Here is a 19,589-nt window from a genome sequence, read left to right as displayed (position 1 = left end):
TATGGCCAGCTGATATTGAAATTGTAAAGCCATCCTTAAGCTTCATGCAGATGGTTGAGCCATCTGTCCAATTTCACATCATACGATATTTCCATACAGTACAATATTACAAAGATATCCTTTCTTAAAAGCAGTTATCCCCAACGTGGAATCTGATGGGTCATTTTCTGCCTTTTTTTGTATCATTATATTAAAGTAGAAGCGTACCAATGTCAAAGTGACCAAGTGTTAGAGACCTAAAGGGGTCAATTCTCAAATAACTCTTAGACCGCCTCCAACATATGTAAGAAAGGCTACAGAACTCAGTACTACTTCCGACTTCCTTAACATTTGACATTTTTACAGGTACAGGTACATTTTGAAAAAGCAATGTGGTTGGGTATTGGAATACCAAAGTTTTACAGAATCTTCAAAAGGTTCTGAAGGGGCTTAAACTACACAATATCCTATGGTTTCATTTCTTTCAGAGACATAATAGGGGTCCTATCGATATGCATAAAGACTTTCCTGTACATCTTCGGTTTTATACAGAAGCATTATTTTTCCTTGTTGAATTCCATATTGGTGAAAGAGGAAAAAATTGGTTCATGTATGGAGTGTAGGGAAGCAGGAGGTAAAGTACTGGATGGTAGGTGTGTGTCACCGAGGTGGCTGGCCTCGGTGATGTAAGTCCCGGAAGAAAGTACACCAGTAATAATGGGTTACTCAGAGGATTATTTTTAGTAGACCGGATTTTGGGACTGGGATTTGGGAGCGATCAAAAGTACCTGGGTGGGGAAGGTCACTGTCATACCCTCCAGCCCAGGGTTTGCTCATCTAATAACAGGCAGCTGGGCTAGCAGTGTATGTGATGTTTGGAGAGAAGGAAAAGACCGTTAAGGGTGGAGAGTCTCTGACAGACCCTGAGAGGTGGATATAAAACCCAATGGGTGAGACTTTTGAAATACTTTGAAGGGGCTGTTTTGTTGTTTGTTTGTGCTGGAAAAAGGCTGCTGTTTCTTTTTATTTGGGCTCTGTGGACGTTTAGCCTAACTGCTGACAGAGAGCTTGACTTCCTACAGGAGGTATTCTCATCTAGAAGCTTTACTCCTACTTTCTTGATAAATATGGAGTCCTATGGACCTTCAGAGAGTCGCACAAGTGCGCAGACCTCCTTTGCACGCATGAGCCATTAGGCAAAGTAATTGAGCAACGAACCAGTTAGTGGCAAGTATCGTTGGTATCGTCGGAGGTTCTTCTGCCTCTTAAAATGGAAAAAAAATACTTAACGTAACGGAGAACTATCCGATGCAACGCCTTCTCCATCTTCTGTACATCATAATTATGGAACTAATCGATTCTTTACATTTCTTTTTGTGATTTTTTTTTTTACATTTTGTCTATGCTATAAGATTTCTCTATGCTGAAAATAAAATCTCTACCTAAACTAAAATGTACAACTAGCGTAAAAAAAAAAAAAAAAAATATTAAATTATTAAATACAACACCCTTCTTAAAACGCTGAAATAATGAGCATGGGATGAGAATACTTTTGATTTTAGCAATAAATATATCTCGAGGCTGAAATGATAGAGCGGGTCTGACATGACGACGTTTTCAGCCTCTGAAGCGTCGCTTCATCTTTCCAACAAAAAAGAACCTTTGACACAAAATCCTTACATTGATTTCTGCGGACACAAGGAACAGATAAAGCGTTTGCGTGGAGATGAGTCAATGAGCGAAGGTCGGTCGGGAGAATTCTTGCAAGTATTAAATCCGTGGTTGGAAAAGGCCTGTGGGTCTGTCCATTGGTTTTCATGGGCAACGATTGACTGCGAAAAACACTGGTATGCTGCAACGTTCCTGGCTGTCCGATTAACTCCTTGGCTGCCATTCAGAGGGAACTAAAGCACATTGCTCTGCAATGCTTTCCAGGCCCCGCCGCCGCCGCCAAATTGAGTTAATTTTTTTTTTTTCAGATGCAGTTAAAAAGCAGAGCCTGTGATAGCATTGAGCTGCTTCATCAAACCTTCCAAGCTTGCCATTTGCTCACTTAGGTCGTCTTGCTCGTATACCTGTAAAGACAACAAATATATATATATATTTTTTAAACTATTATTTTATTTTTTCATAATCCTCCTATTTTTAAATACTTATTTAAATTCTTTTCAATAATCATGCTAAATGGTCAAAAAATAAAATGTCAATCGATAAAATTCTCCTACACGTTCCAACTCATTCTTGTCGATAACGCCAATGAAGGAGGTGAAACTTTTACTTTCTCTGCCCTGATATATAATCTGTGATACTGCTCCATCCCTAACAATAATTTTTCATGCGATCTCTTGTACAGGGTGGGCCATTTATATGGATACACCTGCGTGGGCCATTTATGAAGTTGGATCCAAAATGGCCGACTTCAAAATGGCCGCCGTGGTCACCACCCATCTTGAAAAGTTTTCCCCCTCCCATATACTAATGTGCCACAAACAGGAAGTTTATTTCACCAACCATTGCCATTTTATTTAGGTGTATCCGTATACATGGCCCACCCAGGTCTATCCATAGAAATGGCCCACCCTGTAGAATACAGTCTATTGGGCCCATTGCTAAGTAAGGGCCTATTATGACTGCACATTTTGATTTTAGGTCTTAGAAAGATCACTGAGCGGAGGGTGACAATGAGCAGCGTGAACGAAGTGATCAATGCTATATTCCTACGTCAGTGACGTTTCCAGCAATGAAGTGGGTCTTACGCTGGCAGGGTCGTCTGTGTGTTTATGACTTTCCTCCGATACTTCTGGAGCAGTGGGCACTGACACCGGGAGCAGCGGAGATCTTGCCTTTCCTGCCAGTCCCAATGACGCTGTCTTCACTTGCGGCTTGGGTAAACTGGACCCTAAAATCAAAAAAAGAAGAGAATGAGAAACTGCTGTACTTCTTCAATTATCGTTTCACTTTATTGTCAAAGAAAATGTATTCAGAGAAGTTTTCCAAGTTTCAAAATATTTCATAAAATTCAGATGCGTAAGGAAGTAATCATGGGGCCATATAGCAAAAGTCATCATCTTTTTCAGGAATTGTGAAAAAAAAAAATTATAATTGGTAGATTAAGCATATACAGTGAATTCACAAGAAAGGAAGAATGCGCAAAGTAACGTCAAAGTGGAGGAATAATGTTCACAGTAATGTCAAAGTATATAGATGATGCGTTTGCACACAGTGATGTCACAGCACATAGTTAATGTGCATGGTGATGACAGTACAAGAATAATGCACACAGTGATGTCACAGCACATATATAATGTACATAGCCCTGTCATAGCACAAGAATAGCGCACACATTGATGTCACAGCACATAGATATAGTACATGGTGATGTCACAGTACAAGAATAACACACACAGTGATGTCACAGCACATAGACAATGTACATAGTGATGTCACAGCAGAAGAATAACACAAAGTGATGTCACAGCACATAGACAATGTACATAGTGATGTCACAGCACAAGAATAACGCAAATACAGTGATGTCACAGCACATAGATAATGTACATGGTGATGTCACAGCACAAGAATAACGCACACAGTGATGTCACAGCACATAGATAATGTACATGGTGATGACAGTACAAAAATAATGCACACAGTGATGTCACACTATATAAATAATGCACACAGTTTTGTAACACTATATAAATAGTGCACACAGTTATGTGACACTATATAAATAGTGCATACAGTGATGTCACACTATATAAATAACGCACACTGTTATGTCACACTATACAAATAGTGCATCCAGTGATGTCACACTATATAAATAATGCACACAGTGATGTCACACTACATAAATAATGTACACAGTAATGTCACACTATATAAATAATGCACATAGTGATGTCACACTATAAACAATGTACACAGTACTGTCACACTATAGAAATAATGCACACAGTGATGTCACAGCACATAGATAATGTACATGGTGATTTCACAGTACAAGAATAATGCACAAAGTGATGTCACACTATATAAATAGTGCACACAGTGATGTCACACTATAAATAATGCACACATTGCTCTCACAGTACAGGAATAATTCACATCGTGATATAACAGGATATAGATTGTAAACAAGAAGCTGGCAGAATCCTGGATAGGAAGCGCTGAGAGGGTTAATAGGACCATCTTATGGGTCCAGGTTTGTTAGAAATTATTACATGAGATGGGGAGCTAGTTATTCCCACCCCCCAATTCAGGAGGTGCCGGCTGGGGTAAAAGTGCAGCTCAATGCTTCATTCTTTGTCTGGGAGTAGAGGTGCAAACACCTCTGGTATTTGGGTCTGTGTATATAAGGTGGTGGACCTGTGTAATCTGTGGATGTAAGGTGGTGGACCTGTGTAAGCTGTGGATGTAAGGTGGAGGACCTGTTTAATCTATGGATGTAAGATGATGGACCTGTGTAATCTCTGGATGTAAGGTGGAGGACGTGGGTAAGCTGTGGATGTAAGGTGGAGGACGTGTGTAAGCTGTGGATGTAAGGTGGAGGATGTGTGTAATCTGTGGATGTAAGGTGGAGAACATGTGTAATCTATGGATGTAAGGTGATGTACCTGTGTAATCTCTGGATGTAAGGTGGAGGACGTGGGTAAGCTGTGGATGTAAGGTGGAGGACGTGTGTAAGCTGTGGATGTAAGGTGGAGGATGTGTGTAATCTATGGATGTAAGGTGGAGAACATGTGTAATCTATGGATGTAAGGTGGAGGACGTGTGTAAGCTGTGTATATAAGGTGGTGGACGTGTGTAATCTGTTGATGTAAGGTGGAGGACCTGTGTAATCTATAGATGTAAGGTGAAGGACCTGTGTAATCTGTGGATGTAAGGTGAAGAACCTGTGCAAGCTGTGGATGTAAGGTGGAGGACCTGTGTAAGCTGTGGATGTAAGGTGGAGGACCGGTGTAATCTGTGGATATAAGGTGGTGGACGTGTATAAGCTGTGGATGTAAGGTGGTGGACGTGTGTAAGCTGTGGATGTAAGGTGGAGGACCTGTGTAAGCTGTGGATGTAAGGTGGAGGACATGTGTAAGCTGTGGATATAAGGTGGAGGACCTGTGTAAGCTGTGGATGTAAGGTGGAGGACGTGTGTAAGCTGTGGATGTAAGGTGGAGGACGTGTGTAAGCTGTGGATGTATGGTGGTGGACGTGTTATGATGCGGTGGTCTAGGAGCAACATGGAACGAGCTCAGAAGGAAGTGGTAACTGTACTGACCGCAGTCCCTAAGCTCAACACAACACTAGAAGTAGCCGTGGAATGCTCCTAACTCTCCCTAGGCATCTCGTCACAGCCTAAGAGCTAACTACCCCTAAAGACAGAAGCAAGAAAACTATCTTGCCTCAGAGAAAATCCCCAAATGATAGATTAGCCCCCACAAATAATGACTGTGAGTGGAGAGGAAAAAGACATACACAGAATGAAACCAGGATGAGCACAGGAGGCCAGTCTAGCTTGATAGATAGGACAGGATGGAATACCGTGCGGTCAGTATAAAACACTACAAAAATCCACGCAGAGTTTACAAAAAAATCTCCACACCTGACTAAAGGTGTGGAGGTTAATTCTGCTTCCCAGAGCTTCCAGCAAGACAGAATTAATTCATACTGATAACGCTGGACAAACATAGAAAGCACTGAACGGACAAGTCCACAATCTGTGAACAGAAAACCGCAAGCAAAAACTTAGCTTTGCTGAACTGGTCAGGATAACAGGGAAATCCAAAGAGATGTGAATCCAACCAGGAACCCTTTACAAGTGGCACTGGCTGAAGGAACAGCCAGGCCTAAATAGTCGAGCAGAAGAGACGATAAGTGGAGGCAGCTGATGACAGCTAACTCCAAGGAGCAGCCATACCACTTGAAACCACAAGAGGGAGCCCAAGAGCAGAACTCACAAAAGTGCCACTTACAACCACCGGAGGGAGCCCAAGAGCGGAATTCACAACAGTACCCCCTTTGAGGAGGGGTCACCAAACCCTCACCAGAGCCCCCAGGCCGATCAGGATGAGCCAAATGAAAAGCACGAACCAAATCGGCGGCATGGACATCGGAGGCAACAACCCAAGAATTAACCTCCTGGCCATAACCCTTCCACTTGACAAGATACTGAAGCCTCCGCCTCAAAAAACGAGAATCCAAAATCTTCTCAACCTCATATTCCAACTCTCCCTCAATCAACACCGGGGCAGGAGGGTCAACCGAGGGAACAACGGGCACCACATATCTCCGCAACAAAGATCTATGGAAAACATTATGAATGGCAAAAGAGGCTGGAAGAGCCAAACGAAAAGACACCGGATTAATAATTTCAGAAATTTTATAAGGACCAATAAACCGAGGCTTAAACTTAGGGGAAGAAACCTTCATAGGAACATGACGAGAAGACAACCAAACCAAATCCCCCACACGAAGCCGGGGACCAACACACCGACGGCGGTTAGCAAAACGTTGAGCCCTTTCGTGAGACAACGTCAAATTGTCCACCACATGAGTCCAAATCTGCTGCAGCCTGTTCACCACAGAATCAACACCAGGACAATCAGAAGGCTCAACCTGCCCAGAAGAAAAACGAGGATGAAAACCAAAATTACAAAAGAAAGGTGAAACCAAAGTAGCTGAACTAGCCCGATTAGTAAGGGCAAACTCGGCCAACGGCAAGAAAGACACCCAATCATCCTGATCAGCAGACACAAAGCATCTCAAATAGGTCTCCAAGGTCTGATTAGTTCGCTCAGTTTGGCCATTAGTCTGAGGATGAAACGCCGAAGAAAAAGACAAATCAATGCCCATCCTAGCACAAAAGGCCCGCCAAAATCTAGAGACAAACTGAGAACCTCTGTCAGAGACAATATTCTCCGGAATGCCATGCAAACGAACCACATGCTGAAAAAATAATGGAACCAGATCTGAGGAGGAAGGCAACTTAGGCAAAGGTACCAGATGGACCATTTTAGAGAACCGGTCACAAACAACCCAGATAACAGACATCTTCTGGGAAACAGGAAGATCCGAAATAAAATCCATGGAAATATGCGTCCAGGGCCTCTCAGGGACCGGCAAAGGCAAAAGCAACCCACTAGCGCGGGAACAGCAAGGCTTGGCCCGTGCGCAAGTCCCACAGGACTGCACAAAAGCACGCACATCGCGCGACAAGGAAGGCCACCGAAAGGACCTAGCAACCAAATCTCTGGTACCAAAAATCCCAGGATGACCAGCCAACACTGAACAATGAACCTCAGAAATAACCTTACTTGTCCATCTATCAGGAACAAACAGCTTCCCCACTGGACAGCGGTGGTCAGGCCTATCAGCCTGAAATTCCTGAAGCACCCGCCGCAAATCAGGGGAGATAGCAGAAAGAATCACCCCCTCCTTAAGAATGCCAACCGGCTCAAGGACTCCAGGAGAATCAGGCGAAAAACTCCTAGAGAGGGCATCAGCCTTAACATTCTTAGATCCCGGAAGATACGAGACCACAAAATCAAAACGGGAGAAAAACAGGGACCATCGAGCCTGTCTAGGATTCAGCCGCTTGGCCGACTCGAGGTAAATCAGATTCTTATGATCGGTCAGGACCACAACGCGGTGTTTAGCTCCCTCAAGCCAATGTCGCCACTCCTCAAACGCCCACTTCATAGCCAACAACTCCCGATTGCCGACATCATAATTGCGTTCCGCAGGCGAAAACTTTCTGGAAAAAAAAGCACACGGTTTCATCAAAGAACCATCAGACTCCCTCTGAAACAAAACGGCCCCTGCCCCAATCTCAGAAGCGTCGACCTCAACCTGAAATGGAAGAGAAACATCCAGCTGACGCAACACAGGGGCAGAAGTAAATCGGCGGTTAAGCTCCTGAAAGGCCTCAACAGCCTCAGAGGACCAATTCGTCACATCAGCGCCTTTCTTCGTCAAATCAGTAAGGGGCTTAACCACACTGGAAAAGTTGGCAATGAAACGGCGATAGAAATTAGCAAAGCCCAAAAATTTTTAAAGGCCCTTCACAGATGTGGGTTGGAACCAGTCATGAATAGCTTGGACCTTAACAGGATCCATTTCTATAGACGAGGGAGAAAAAATAAAACCCAAAAAAGAGACCTTCTGAACTCCGAATAGGCACTTAGACCCCTTCACAAATAAAGCATTATCACGAAGGATCTGGAACACCATCCTGACCTGCTTCACATGAGACTCCCAATCATCGGAAAAAATCAAAATATCATCCAAATATACGACCATGAATTTATCAAGATAATTGCGGAAAATATCATGCATGAAAGACTGGAACACAGATGGAGCATTAGAGAGCCCAAATGGCATCACAAGATATTCAAAATGGCCTTCGGGCGTATTAAATGCAGTTTTCCATTCGTCACCCTGTTTAATACGAACAAGATTATATGCCCCTCGGAGGTCAATCTTAGTAAACCAACTAGCCCCCTTAATCTGAGCAAACAAATCAGTAAGCAAAGGCAAGGGGTATTGGAATTTGACCGTGATCTTATTAAGAAGAGGATAATCAATATAGGGTCAAAAGGAGCCATCCTTCTTAGCAACAAAAAAGAAACCCGCTCCCAATGGTGACGAAGAGGGCCGAATATGCCCCTTCTCCAAAGACTCCTTAACATAACTCCGCATGGCGGCATGCTATGGCACAGACAGATTGAAAAGTCGGCCCTTAGGGAACTTGCAACCAGGAATCAAGTTAATAGCACAATCACAGTCCCTGTGCAGAGGAAGGGAACTGGACTTGGCCTCATCAAATACATCCTGGAAATCCGACAAAAACTCAGGGACCTCAGAAGAGGGGGAAGAGGAAATTGACATCAAAGGAACGTCACTATGTACCCCTTGACAACCCCAACTAGTCACCGACATAGTTTTCCAATCCAGCACCGGATTATGTTCCTGTAACCATGGAAAACCCAGTACAACAACATCATGCAGGTTATGCAACACCAGAAAACGGCAATCTTCCTGATGTGCCGGAGCCATGTACATAGTCATCTGTGTCCAGTACTGAGGTTTATCCTTGGCCAAGGGTGTAGCATCAATACCCCTCAAAGGAATAGGGTTCTGCAAAGGCTGCAAGGAAAAACCAGAGCGCCTGGCGAATTCTAAGTCCATTAAGTTCAGGGCAGCGCCTGAATCCACAAATGCCATGACAGAAAAGGACGACAATGAGCAAATCAGGGTCACCGATAAGAGAAATTTAGGCTGTATAGTACTAATGGTAACAGACCTAGCGACTCTCTTAGTACGCTTAGGGCAATCAGAAATAACATGAGCAGAATCACCACAGTAAAAACACAGCCTATTCTGACGTCTGAATTCCTGCCGTTCTGTTCTAGTCAAAATCCTATCACATTGCATAGGTTCTGGACTCTGCTCAGAGGATACTGCCATATGGTGCACAGCTTTGCGCTCGCGCAGACGCCGATCAATCTGAATGGCTAGAGACATAGATTCGCTCAAACCGGCAGGCGTAGGAAAGCCCACCATAACATCTTTAAGGGCTTCAGAAAGACCTTTTCTGAAAATAGCAGCCAGAGCCTCTTCATTCCATTTAGTGAGCACAGACCATTTTCTAAATTTTTGGCAGTATAACTCTGCCGCTTCCTGACCTTGACACAAGGCCAACAGGGTTTTTTCTGCATGATCCACAGAATTAGGTTCGTCATTAGTGTTGAGCATTCCGATACCGCAAGTATCGGGTATCGGCCGATACTTGCGGTATCGGAATTCCGATACCGAGATCCGATACTTTTGTGGTATCGGGTATCGGTATCGGATACATAGAGATGTGTAAAATAAAGAATTAAAATAAAAAATATTGATATATTTACCTCTCCGGCGGCCCCTGGTGAGTCCGCGGGTAACCGGCAGGCTTCGTTGTTCAAAATCAGCGCTTTTAGGACCTGAGAATCACGTCCCGGCTTCTGATTGGTCGCGGGCCGCCCATGTGACCGCCACGCGACCAATCACAAGCCGCGACGTCACCGCAAGCTATTAGCGCGCTCATTTTTGAAAAATGAGCGCGTTAATGACTTTCAAAGACGTAGCGGCTTGTGATTGGTCGCGGCCACGCGACCAATCATAAGCCGCGACGTCACCGCAAGCTATTAACGCGCTCATTTTTAAAAATGAGCGCGTTAATGGCTTTCAAAGACGTAGCGGCTTGTGATTGGTCGCGGCCACGCCCAAGGGTATGTGTCCACGGTCAGGAATGCTCAGTATTTGTTCAGGATTTGACTCCGGTAAAATCTGCATCTGAGGTCACTGGCAGGTCACCCGTGTTTTTGATGCGTTTTTGATGCGTTTTTTCATTGCATGCGTTTTTTTTTGCCACTTTAAATAAAGCTAATTGAAAGTTTGCTTCTGCAAAGGAAAAAAAAAAGTGATTTCCTTTTTGCAGATATATTGGGGTATGCTCCAACGGTCAGTAAACGCTGCTGATTGGGCGCTGAGTAAATCCGCGTTTTTCATGTGAATTTATGTATTTTTGTAAGCTAAATATATACAAAAAAAAAACTGTGATGTCATTTCTTTATCCAACCTCTTCTTTTACAAACTCAATTGAAGAATAATGTTTGCATACACAGATAGATGATAGATAGATAGATGATAGATGGATAATGGATCCGACAGACGATAGATGGATCTGACAGACATATTGATAGACAGATATATTGATAGATAATACCAAGCCCGATGTTTAGTAATAAACATAATAAAATGGTACATAAAGAGTTGGGCCGGGATCACACATGCGAGAAACTTGGACGAGTTTCTTAAAGGGACACTGTCACCTGAATTTGGAGGGAACAATCTTCAGCCATGGAGGCGGGGTTATTGGGTTTTTGATTCACCCTTTCCTTACCCGCTGGCTGCATGCTGGATGCAATATTGGATTGGAGTTCATTCTCTGTCCTCCGTAGAACATGTCTGCACAAGGCAAGATTGCCTTGCGCAGGCGTGTATTATGGAGGACAGAGAATGAACTTCAATCCAATATTGCATCCAGCATGCAGCCAGCGGGTAAGGAAAGGGTGAATCAAACACCCGAAAACCCCGCCTCCATGGCTGAAGATTGTTCCCTCCAAATTCAGGTGACAGTGTCTCTTCAAAGGGAAAAGAGCCGCCTTGTGTAGCGCTAATGCTGCATTCTGTCAAGGTGGCTCTTTTAGTTGGGGTCCCTTCCAACGCTAAAATATTCATTTTTATAACTTGCCCCTCATACCTGTAGTTTGTCTGGGGGGCATGTCTTTTCCCCCCTGACACAAATGCCTCCCAGCCATCACTCAATGCTCCGCGCGCCGCCTCCACTGTAAGTTTTTTGTTTTTTGGGGGGGCATGCGCAGTTTGCGCTGCAGGCACTGGGGACTTTAATGAAGGAAGTGGAGGCGGCACCCTGTGTATGTATGTATGTGCGTAATATACAGTATATATATATATATATATATATATATATATATATATATATACAGGAAATATATATATATATATATTTTTTTCTATGTTTATATATATCTATTCTATCTTTTCTATTCTAAACTGTCAGGGTATGTGCACACGTTGCGGATTCTCTGCGGATCCACAGCGTTTTTTGCGGTGCAGAAACGCTGCAGATCCGCAATTGATTTACAGTACAATGTAAATCAATGAGAAAAAAAAATGCTGTGCACACTTTGCAGAAAATCCGCTGTGGAAACGCTGCGGTTTAAAAGAAGTAGCATGTAACTTCATTTTTGTACCCATTCCATTATAGAAAACCGCAGGGGTAAAAAACGCAGCAAATCCGGAAAAAAGAAAAAACGCACAAAAAACGCTGCGGAAACGCACAAATAACGTGACAAATCCGCAGGTGCGTTTTCTGCCAGGAGAGGCAGAATCCGCACCAGAAATTCCTACGCCTAATCCGCAACGTGTGCACATAGCCTCAAAGTGAGATTTTACTGTAAACTGGACATGAATTGCCGGCTTTTCAAAGGACAGCGGTGCATAAAAAATCGGACAGCACTCGCATGGTGCGAGTGCTGTACGATTTTTTTCTTCGCACCCATTGACTTGCATTGGCAAGTCTCGACTGATATACGAGTGAAATCACTCGCACGGATAATACGGCCGAGAAAAAAAAACGATGATGGGAGCTGCCCCATAGATTACTACTGGTCCGAGTGTGATGCGATTTTTTTCTCGCATAGCACTCGTCCGTATTCCTTGCTAGTGTAACTCCAGCCTTACTCATACTCGCCAGTGGGGGAGGCCGCACCAAAAGTGCCAAGGGCAACATAAACTCTAAATACGGCCCTGGCTACTACACTAAGGTCCCAGCCCCCCGGTCTTACACTTCACCTTTTTTCGGCAATGCTCCCGTTCTGCGGCGCCATCTTGTGACCGCAGCTTCTTATTGGTTGGAAGTTAGAAGTTACGTCACAAGCTGGTTGGTGTGGTAAAATGCAAGGTAAGCTCTGATTGGTTGGCGTGGTAAAATGCAAGGTAAGCTCTGATTGGTTGGTGTGGTAAAATGCAAGGTAAGCTCTGATTGGTTGCTATAGTCAAATTTAACGGTACATTCTGATTGGTTTTTTTTGTAAAATTAAAGCTGAGCTCTCATTGGTTGCTGTAGTAAAATGAAAGCTCAGTGCTGATTGGTTGCTGTGGGCCATAAAGCCTGTTTTACTGTAAGACATTTCTGATAAATGATGGCCATTGACTCTATTGAATGCATTACGAAGGCATAAATCCCAGCTAAAATATGCAAATCGGAGCATTTAGCATTTTCGCTGGCAGCCGTCTCGCTAACGATGATAATACCCTTTTTATTATAATCGCAGGCGTGCTTTTTCATCACTTATTAGCTCGTCCTATTTAGTTCTGATGCTGATGTCAGCAAACCTGCTAGCAACAAATTAATTGTGCAATTGTGCAAAGTGCAAAGCGCTCGGAGGGCAAAATAACGAGATAAGTCCTCTACACGGTAACATTTACAAGGGGGGCATCGCCGCAGCGAAAGATCCCGAGGATCGGCGCCTGGTTAATATAATACTGCAGCGTCGCCGGTTATCATCTCCCCTCCGTCGGTAAAAGTAAAATGTCACAATGCAAAAGACGCTGCAAGTAAGGGAATTAATTCCACTTGTGCGGCAGCTCGCGTGCCAAGAACGCTCGCTTGTCATCCCAACTAATTACTAGGAGCAGGATAGTACGCAGCGGGGGGTGAAACGGGGAATAAATACATAATGAGCTTGTGCTGCCATTTGGTCTGAAGACTGTAGGCTGCCAATATATAACATCCAATTCTTGAGGAAATCAGCCATTGTGAAAACAAACACAGCTTGGAAAGATTACCATCCGTGGGGCAAGCACTGCTGTCGGCCGACAGCTCACGGGGGTATTTAGTAACCAATGCTAGCTATATCAGACCCAGTACCGGGTAATACCAGGTATAAATGAAAACATGAAAAAGAAGATGAGGGCACTCACTGGTCTTCTTGAAATACGAAACTTTTATTAGCAATACATCCAGATAAAATTCATGGCCGGGAACGACGGAGCCGAAGCTCTGGTGAGCAGGGGAGAACAAGGACGACGGCCGTTTTGCGCTGTGCTTGCGCTTCTACGGGTCCCCAGGTATAAATGAGCAAGTTATACAAAGTAGGCTGACCAAACTGGGCCACCAGGTTATACTAAGTACCACTGTACATCTGGTAACCCTGTAACCCGGTCGTACAATGACCACCAAGTTAAAGGGTTGCCAACCTTCCAGAAATTCGATAAAAAGAAGACACGTTTTTGCCCTGTCCTTAAAAAAAATTGAAGGCATTCATGATTTTTTTTTTTAAGGTGGATAAACCTATACAGGTTGTTTTCACTATAAATATCATTTTACAGTTATTAGTCAATGCAGCTGATGTCTTCATAAGAGAATTCTGGGCTGTAGACACGTATCACTTATAAATAATCCTAAAGGTTTATTAAGGTTTTCCAATGTGTCCGTTAAAAACATTGCCTGTATGGGATTTTTTTTGAAAAAAAAGTAAAGATGGCAACCTTGCCAAGTTATACCAAGTACTTATGACCAAACGATAGGGGAGTGCATAGGACCAGGCGATGGTAGATACAAACAGAGACATCAAGCTATGGATAGTATGTATGACCAGGCTTTACTACATACAAATAATCAGGAATGACAAAAGACGGTACCGTTTCCTGAAAAATCAGTCATCTTTGGATGAATGTTAGGGAAAAGAGAAAATGGAGGGATCCACATGGACCACATGGAATTATTGGACACCCAAGTAAATCCTTGTTATCTCCTCAGAACAGTTTTGGTGGAAGATTTTCTTTCCAAGAATTGTCTGGATTTTTCTTGGTTGTTGGGTAGCGTGGGTTTAGTATAGTGACGGTAGATGGTTGGGTCACTGTTTGGACTTACTGTGTGAAATTGAGGAGTAAATATGCATTGTTTGCCTCTTTCACAGTGCACCATTGGGTTAGAAAAATCCCATAGTTACTGTATAAAAGAACATGTAGGGGGGAATTGTGCTTGTCCATCATACCTGTCCTGAAGATTGGTTCCTTGTTTCCCCTCCCTTCCTCTCTGCTATGTGACTATATTGTTTTGGTCACGGCCTCTTTAGTAGAAGGTAGGTATCCGTCTCATAAATTAGAATGCGAGAGAACAGTTAATGAATTATTCAGATGGTCAGGGGCGTAACAATCGCAGGATAAATTCACCCTGGGCCTGTGAGGGATGAGGAGTCACCAATGCCAGTGCTAATTTCAGCTGGATATGTACAAGGATGCACATTCAGCTGAAAGGGAATAGTGGAGCAGAGACCCACGGGGTCCCTACGCTGCAATACGCACCACCGACCAATCAGATGCTGGTAACTGACGTCGGTGTACAGTAACAGGCAGCGCATAGCAGTGATGTCTCATGCGTTGTCCATAGCGCACATGCTGGAATTAGCCGCCTGCCTCTGTGCTGGCTATAGGAGGGGACATCACGAGTCGTGGGAGCGGGGGAAGGTGAGAAGAATCTTTTGGGTTTTCTAAATGAGAGAGAGAACACTGGCAGAATGAAAGACATGTTTACATGATGGGGCACATTATTTCTGGAAGGAGACTGAATGGAGGATATATATTACTGGAAGGGGCCAGGATGGGGACATTTTTACAGGAAGAAGGAAGTGGCCTAGGATGTTGGACATTATTACTTGAAAGGGCTAAGGATGGTAAAAATTATTTCTGGAAGGGGCACAGGATAAGCAATACTATTATTGGAAGGGGCTCAGGATGGAGGACATTGTATCATGAAGGGGCCCTGGATGGGTGAAAATAATACAGGATGGGGACATTATTATATTATGTGGAGGGCATAATATAGTATTTAGAATGCTACAAGGGCCCATATATCTGATCAACATGCAGGTTGTTTTCCAGGTCCAAATATTGCACCAGGGCCTGTTGGACTCTAGTTACACCACTGCCTTTTGCGTTTTGATGAATACAATTTTGGTAAAGTATAATTTAAGGTATTTTCTTAAAGCACTACTCCAGCGTTTTTTTTTTATTGCACTACTGGAGTAGTGCTTTAAATGTAAGTCCCCTGCCCCTTGTCTGATACTGACCTTCTGGCATTTTCATAGTTTTTGGTGCTCGCAGCTCCAGTGTTTCATGGGGCTGTGCAGAGGTCACTTTACTATTTAAGCCTCGTTCTGGCCTCACTTTGGCCCTCATAAACTTGCATTGCGTTCTTATCACTTAACTTCTGACTTCCGGCCAGTCAGAAGCTGTGCTCCCAAGCTGGCCCAGGAGGACCGGGGCGGCACAAAAAAAAACTGTGAAGACTCCAGAGGGTGAGTATGACCGGAGGCAGGGGACTCAGGTTTTAAGAGCCACTCCAGTGCTGAAAAAGAAGACCTGGAATGGTGATTTAAAGTTGCGGTTTGATAATAAAACCTAAAATGAAGATGATGTCCATGTGTGCTTCTTCTTGTTATTCAGTAAGCGTTATCAGTAGGTTTGTGTGTGACATATAATCCCATGACTAGCAACAAAATGAATGGATTGGGAATTGTGGACCAAGCAGAACACAGGACATGGTTTTACCCTGTTCAGCAAGGAAAGATGAATCTGTCCTATGTATTTTTCTTCTTATTTTTGAGATTGCTACTACCATAATCTGCAGAGTGATTCTCCAGAATATCCTGCACCCTGCTGAGGTCTTCAGGCTCCTTGTTGACAGGATGATGATTTCTGTGATTGTACTCATCCATCTTGTTTCCAGTTATTTTCTTGAACGTGTCCCTTTGGCTTTTCTAATTCTAATAGTACATTTGGGGGATTTGTCTCATCTTATAATATGGACATAATTAGCTTTAGTCTGTTTGTTTTTGCTTTTATAGAATGCTACGCTTAGTAAGATCAAAGAGTCTTATATTGTCCCTTCTGTCCACTAAAGGTGAGTGATTAAATTCGAGCGGAGTTGAATTCTACAAAAATCTGCATTTCTCCAAATGCGGATAATTTGAAATTGGCTTCCGCACAAATTTAGCAGTTGGCCGTCTTTTTTTATGAACCACAATGGGCAAATAAAAGGTTAAAAAATCTTTATACTCGCTGCTCAACTCTCTGGCCGCTTCACTCCTCACCACCATCTGCCCAGTTCTCATCGCGTCTTCCAGTCCTCCGCTGCTCGCGATGGAATCCTAGTTCCTTGCCCAATGTGCCAGACTTCCGTAACATCATGAATCTATTGACCTTCTGCGAATCCATGACACCCAGAAGTCCAGCACAGTGCGAGAGGACTGAAGATTCCATCGCAAGCGGTGTAGGAATGGAACACGCGTCGAGGACTGGACGGGTGCCTGTCAGTAGAAGAGGCCCCAGAGGGTGAGAAGAAATATATTTTTTATTTTTACTTAGTTTATTATGCTCTGGGATCTGGAAAAAACTCTAGAGCATAATCTGGGACATTAAAATAGTAGCGTATCGAATTTCTATGGAAAAACAATTGTACAAACAGACAAATTAGAATTTTTCCTGATCTACTCACCTCTTCTGTCCAAATTTTTTATTGTACAGTCTACCTCAACCTCAAAAACATTAAACCAATTATACAGAACCCAACTGTTTATCAATAATCAATTATGCAATTGATTTTTAAGGTGGCCATACACTTAAGGCTGGGTCAGCAGTCATTCCGCTCAACCACCCTTTGCTTGGCCATAAATGCATGAGTTACTGTCCTGGCTCAAGTGCCAAGTCTTGCCCCCTTGGCCTATGGATGGCCCTCTTTGTACTAGTCACTTTGTAATCTAGCAGGCATCGGTGATGTCATCACCCCTTGCTAAATCAAACTAATAGTAACATGCTCATTTCTACTATTAAGGTACCCAACTGCAAATACGCCTCTGCTAATCCTATGGTTGACCATACCTCTACTGCAAGATCATAATTTCATATACTTCTCTGCTGTTCTTGTATATAACTGCCCTTCAGCAGCATATACTGCTTCTATCTTCACATGCCCTTCTGCTGTCATGGTCTCCTTTGATCCACATCCTGCCATTTTCTGCTGCATCATCACCTCCAATCCATGACCAACAGCTTAGAGAATCTACCTCATCAAATGAGCCCATAGGAATCGGGTTATAATAGAGAGAGGGACATATGGAGAAACTTAATCAAGGGCGCAATGTTCATGGATGCACATTCTGGTGAAATGTATAGCGGAGCAGAAACCCACCGGTTCCCTGTGCTGCAATGCACGCTGTCGGTCAATCAGAGGCTGGTATCTGATGTCGGCCGACCCACTGAACTCTAGTTACACCACTGAACTTAATTGGTAAAGGGAATTATTGCTATTTAATTAACTGTATAGAAGTGTTATGTGTCCAACATATGGCTCTCTTACTTGGGCACCATACACCATATCAAGAAGTTTAAGTTTTCCATAAAGCGCTCACATTCTCGAAATCTGTAAACTTTACCTTTGTGATCAAATCAGTTTTCTTGGTACCATATTTACGACACCCTTGAGTTTGACTTTAGTCTAGCTGACATATGGCAAACTCTGGTCCTTGGGTAAAATCTGGCTCACTAATTAAGCATGTTTTGCCTGCGGGTCCCTCAAGTATATTTGGGTATATTGGGTCCCCTCCCGGCATCACACTTTCACCCTGAATAGTACTTTCAACTAGATTCCGATACAGTTGAAACCAATGATGGAGAAGGGAGCGTCAACTGACACTCCCTCTCCCATCATTCCCCCTCTGCGTATGACGTCTCAGTGCAACGGGTGCAATGATGTTATTACCATACCCATGCTGTGCCCAGATATCCATAGGATCTGAAGACACCGTGAAGAGACCGCAACAGTGGAGCAAAGATGAGTTTTTTGTATTAATGTGGGGTCTATTATACTGTATTGAGCACTATGTGGGACACATTATACTGTATGGAGCACTATGTGTGGCCATTACACTGTATACACCACTATTTGGGGCCATTATACTGTATTGTGAACTATATGGAGCCATTTTATTGTATGGAGCACTATGTGGGGCCATTATTCTGTATGGAGCACTATGCGGGGCCTTTAATTCTGTATGGAGGACTATGTGAGGTCATTATACTGTATGGAGCACTATGTGGTGCTATTAAATATTAATTATTGATCATTGACTTATTACACTCAATTCTGTACTGAACCTCGTGGAAGGTTTGACCGACACTACATGTGCTATTCCTGTATATTTAGCTCAGAGTAAAAGTTAACACCATATAAAGAGAACACGTGCTCTATGAGACATATATATATCCACGACTGTCACTTGGGGGCTTCTTCTTCACTCTCACACAGACTTCAGATGGAATGAACAGCTGGTATGTGAATTAGCCACGTGCTTCTCGATGGTTTCTACCATGCTCCATGACAGAGACAGATGCCATTTACCATTCAGAATTTTAGGAAAGATGGGGAAGAAACTTTAATATGGACAAATGGACAATCTCTTCATAACTATTTCACCTATTTTATGTTTTGCTGCAATGATGTTTTTTTGGTGTACAATTCAATAAACCACTACATTTTTTATGAGAAATGTCATGACATTTTCTTCAGAGTATCGCATCTGGTAAAGACTCCTGAATAAACAAATATACAAAATAACTATTTTAACAGGTGCCCATTATAATGTATGGAACACTATGTGGGGCCTTTTATACTGTATGGATCACTATGTGAGGCCATTATACTGTATGGAGCACTATGTGGGCCCATTATACTGTATGGAGGACTATGTGAGGCCATTATACTGTATGGAGCACATGTGGTGCTTATTATACTGTATGGAGCACTACGTGGGGTCCTTCATACTGTATGGAGCTTTATGCGAGGCTATTATACTGAATGGAGCATTATGTGTAGTCCATTATACTGTATAGAGTAATCTGTGGTTCCCTTTATACTGTATGGATCACTATGTGGAGCCCATTATACTGCATAGAGTACTATGTAATTCCCTGTATACTGTATTGAGCAC

The 19,589-nt window shown here is 43.2% G+C and overlaps 1 protein-coding gene across 1 annotated transcript in view; it reads right to left on the bottom strand.

The window, feature by feature from the left end:
* Positions 1-1,377: 1,377 nt before the first annotated feature.
* The window catches only part of DCC (DCC netrin 1 receptor), a 1,008,503-nt gene continuing 990,291 nt past the window's right edge, over positions 1,378-19,589 (bottom strand). Inside the window, exons 28-29 of the mRNA XM_069745998.1 lie at positions 2,736-2,878; positions 1,378-2,054 (exon numbers count right to left, since the gene is read on the bottom strand). Of these exons, the coding sequence (XP_069602099.1) occupies positions 1,965-2,054; positions 2,736-2,878 (233 nt within the window). The 3' untranslated portion in view covers positions 1,378-1,964. The remainder of the gene's footprint in view (positions 2,055-2,735; positions 2,879-19,589) is intronic.

This window comes from Ranitomeya imitator, chromosome 1 (assembly GCF_032444005.1).
Source record: "Ranitomeya imitator isolate aRanImi1 chromosome 1, aRanImi1.pri, whole genome shotgun sequence".
NCBI classification, from domain to species: domain Eukaryota; kingdom Metazoa; phylum Chordata; class Amphibia; order Anura; family Dendrobatidae; genus Ranitomeya; species Ranitomeya imitator.
Note: the sequence above shows the minus strand (reverse complement) of the source record. Positions and strands in the feature narration are given on the sequence as shown.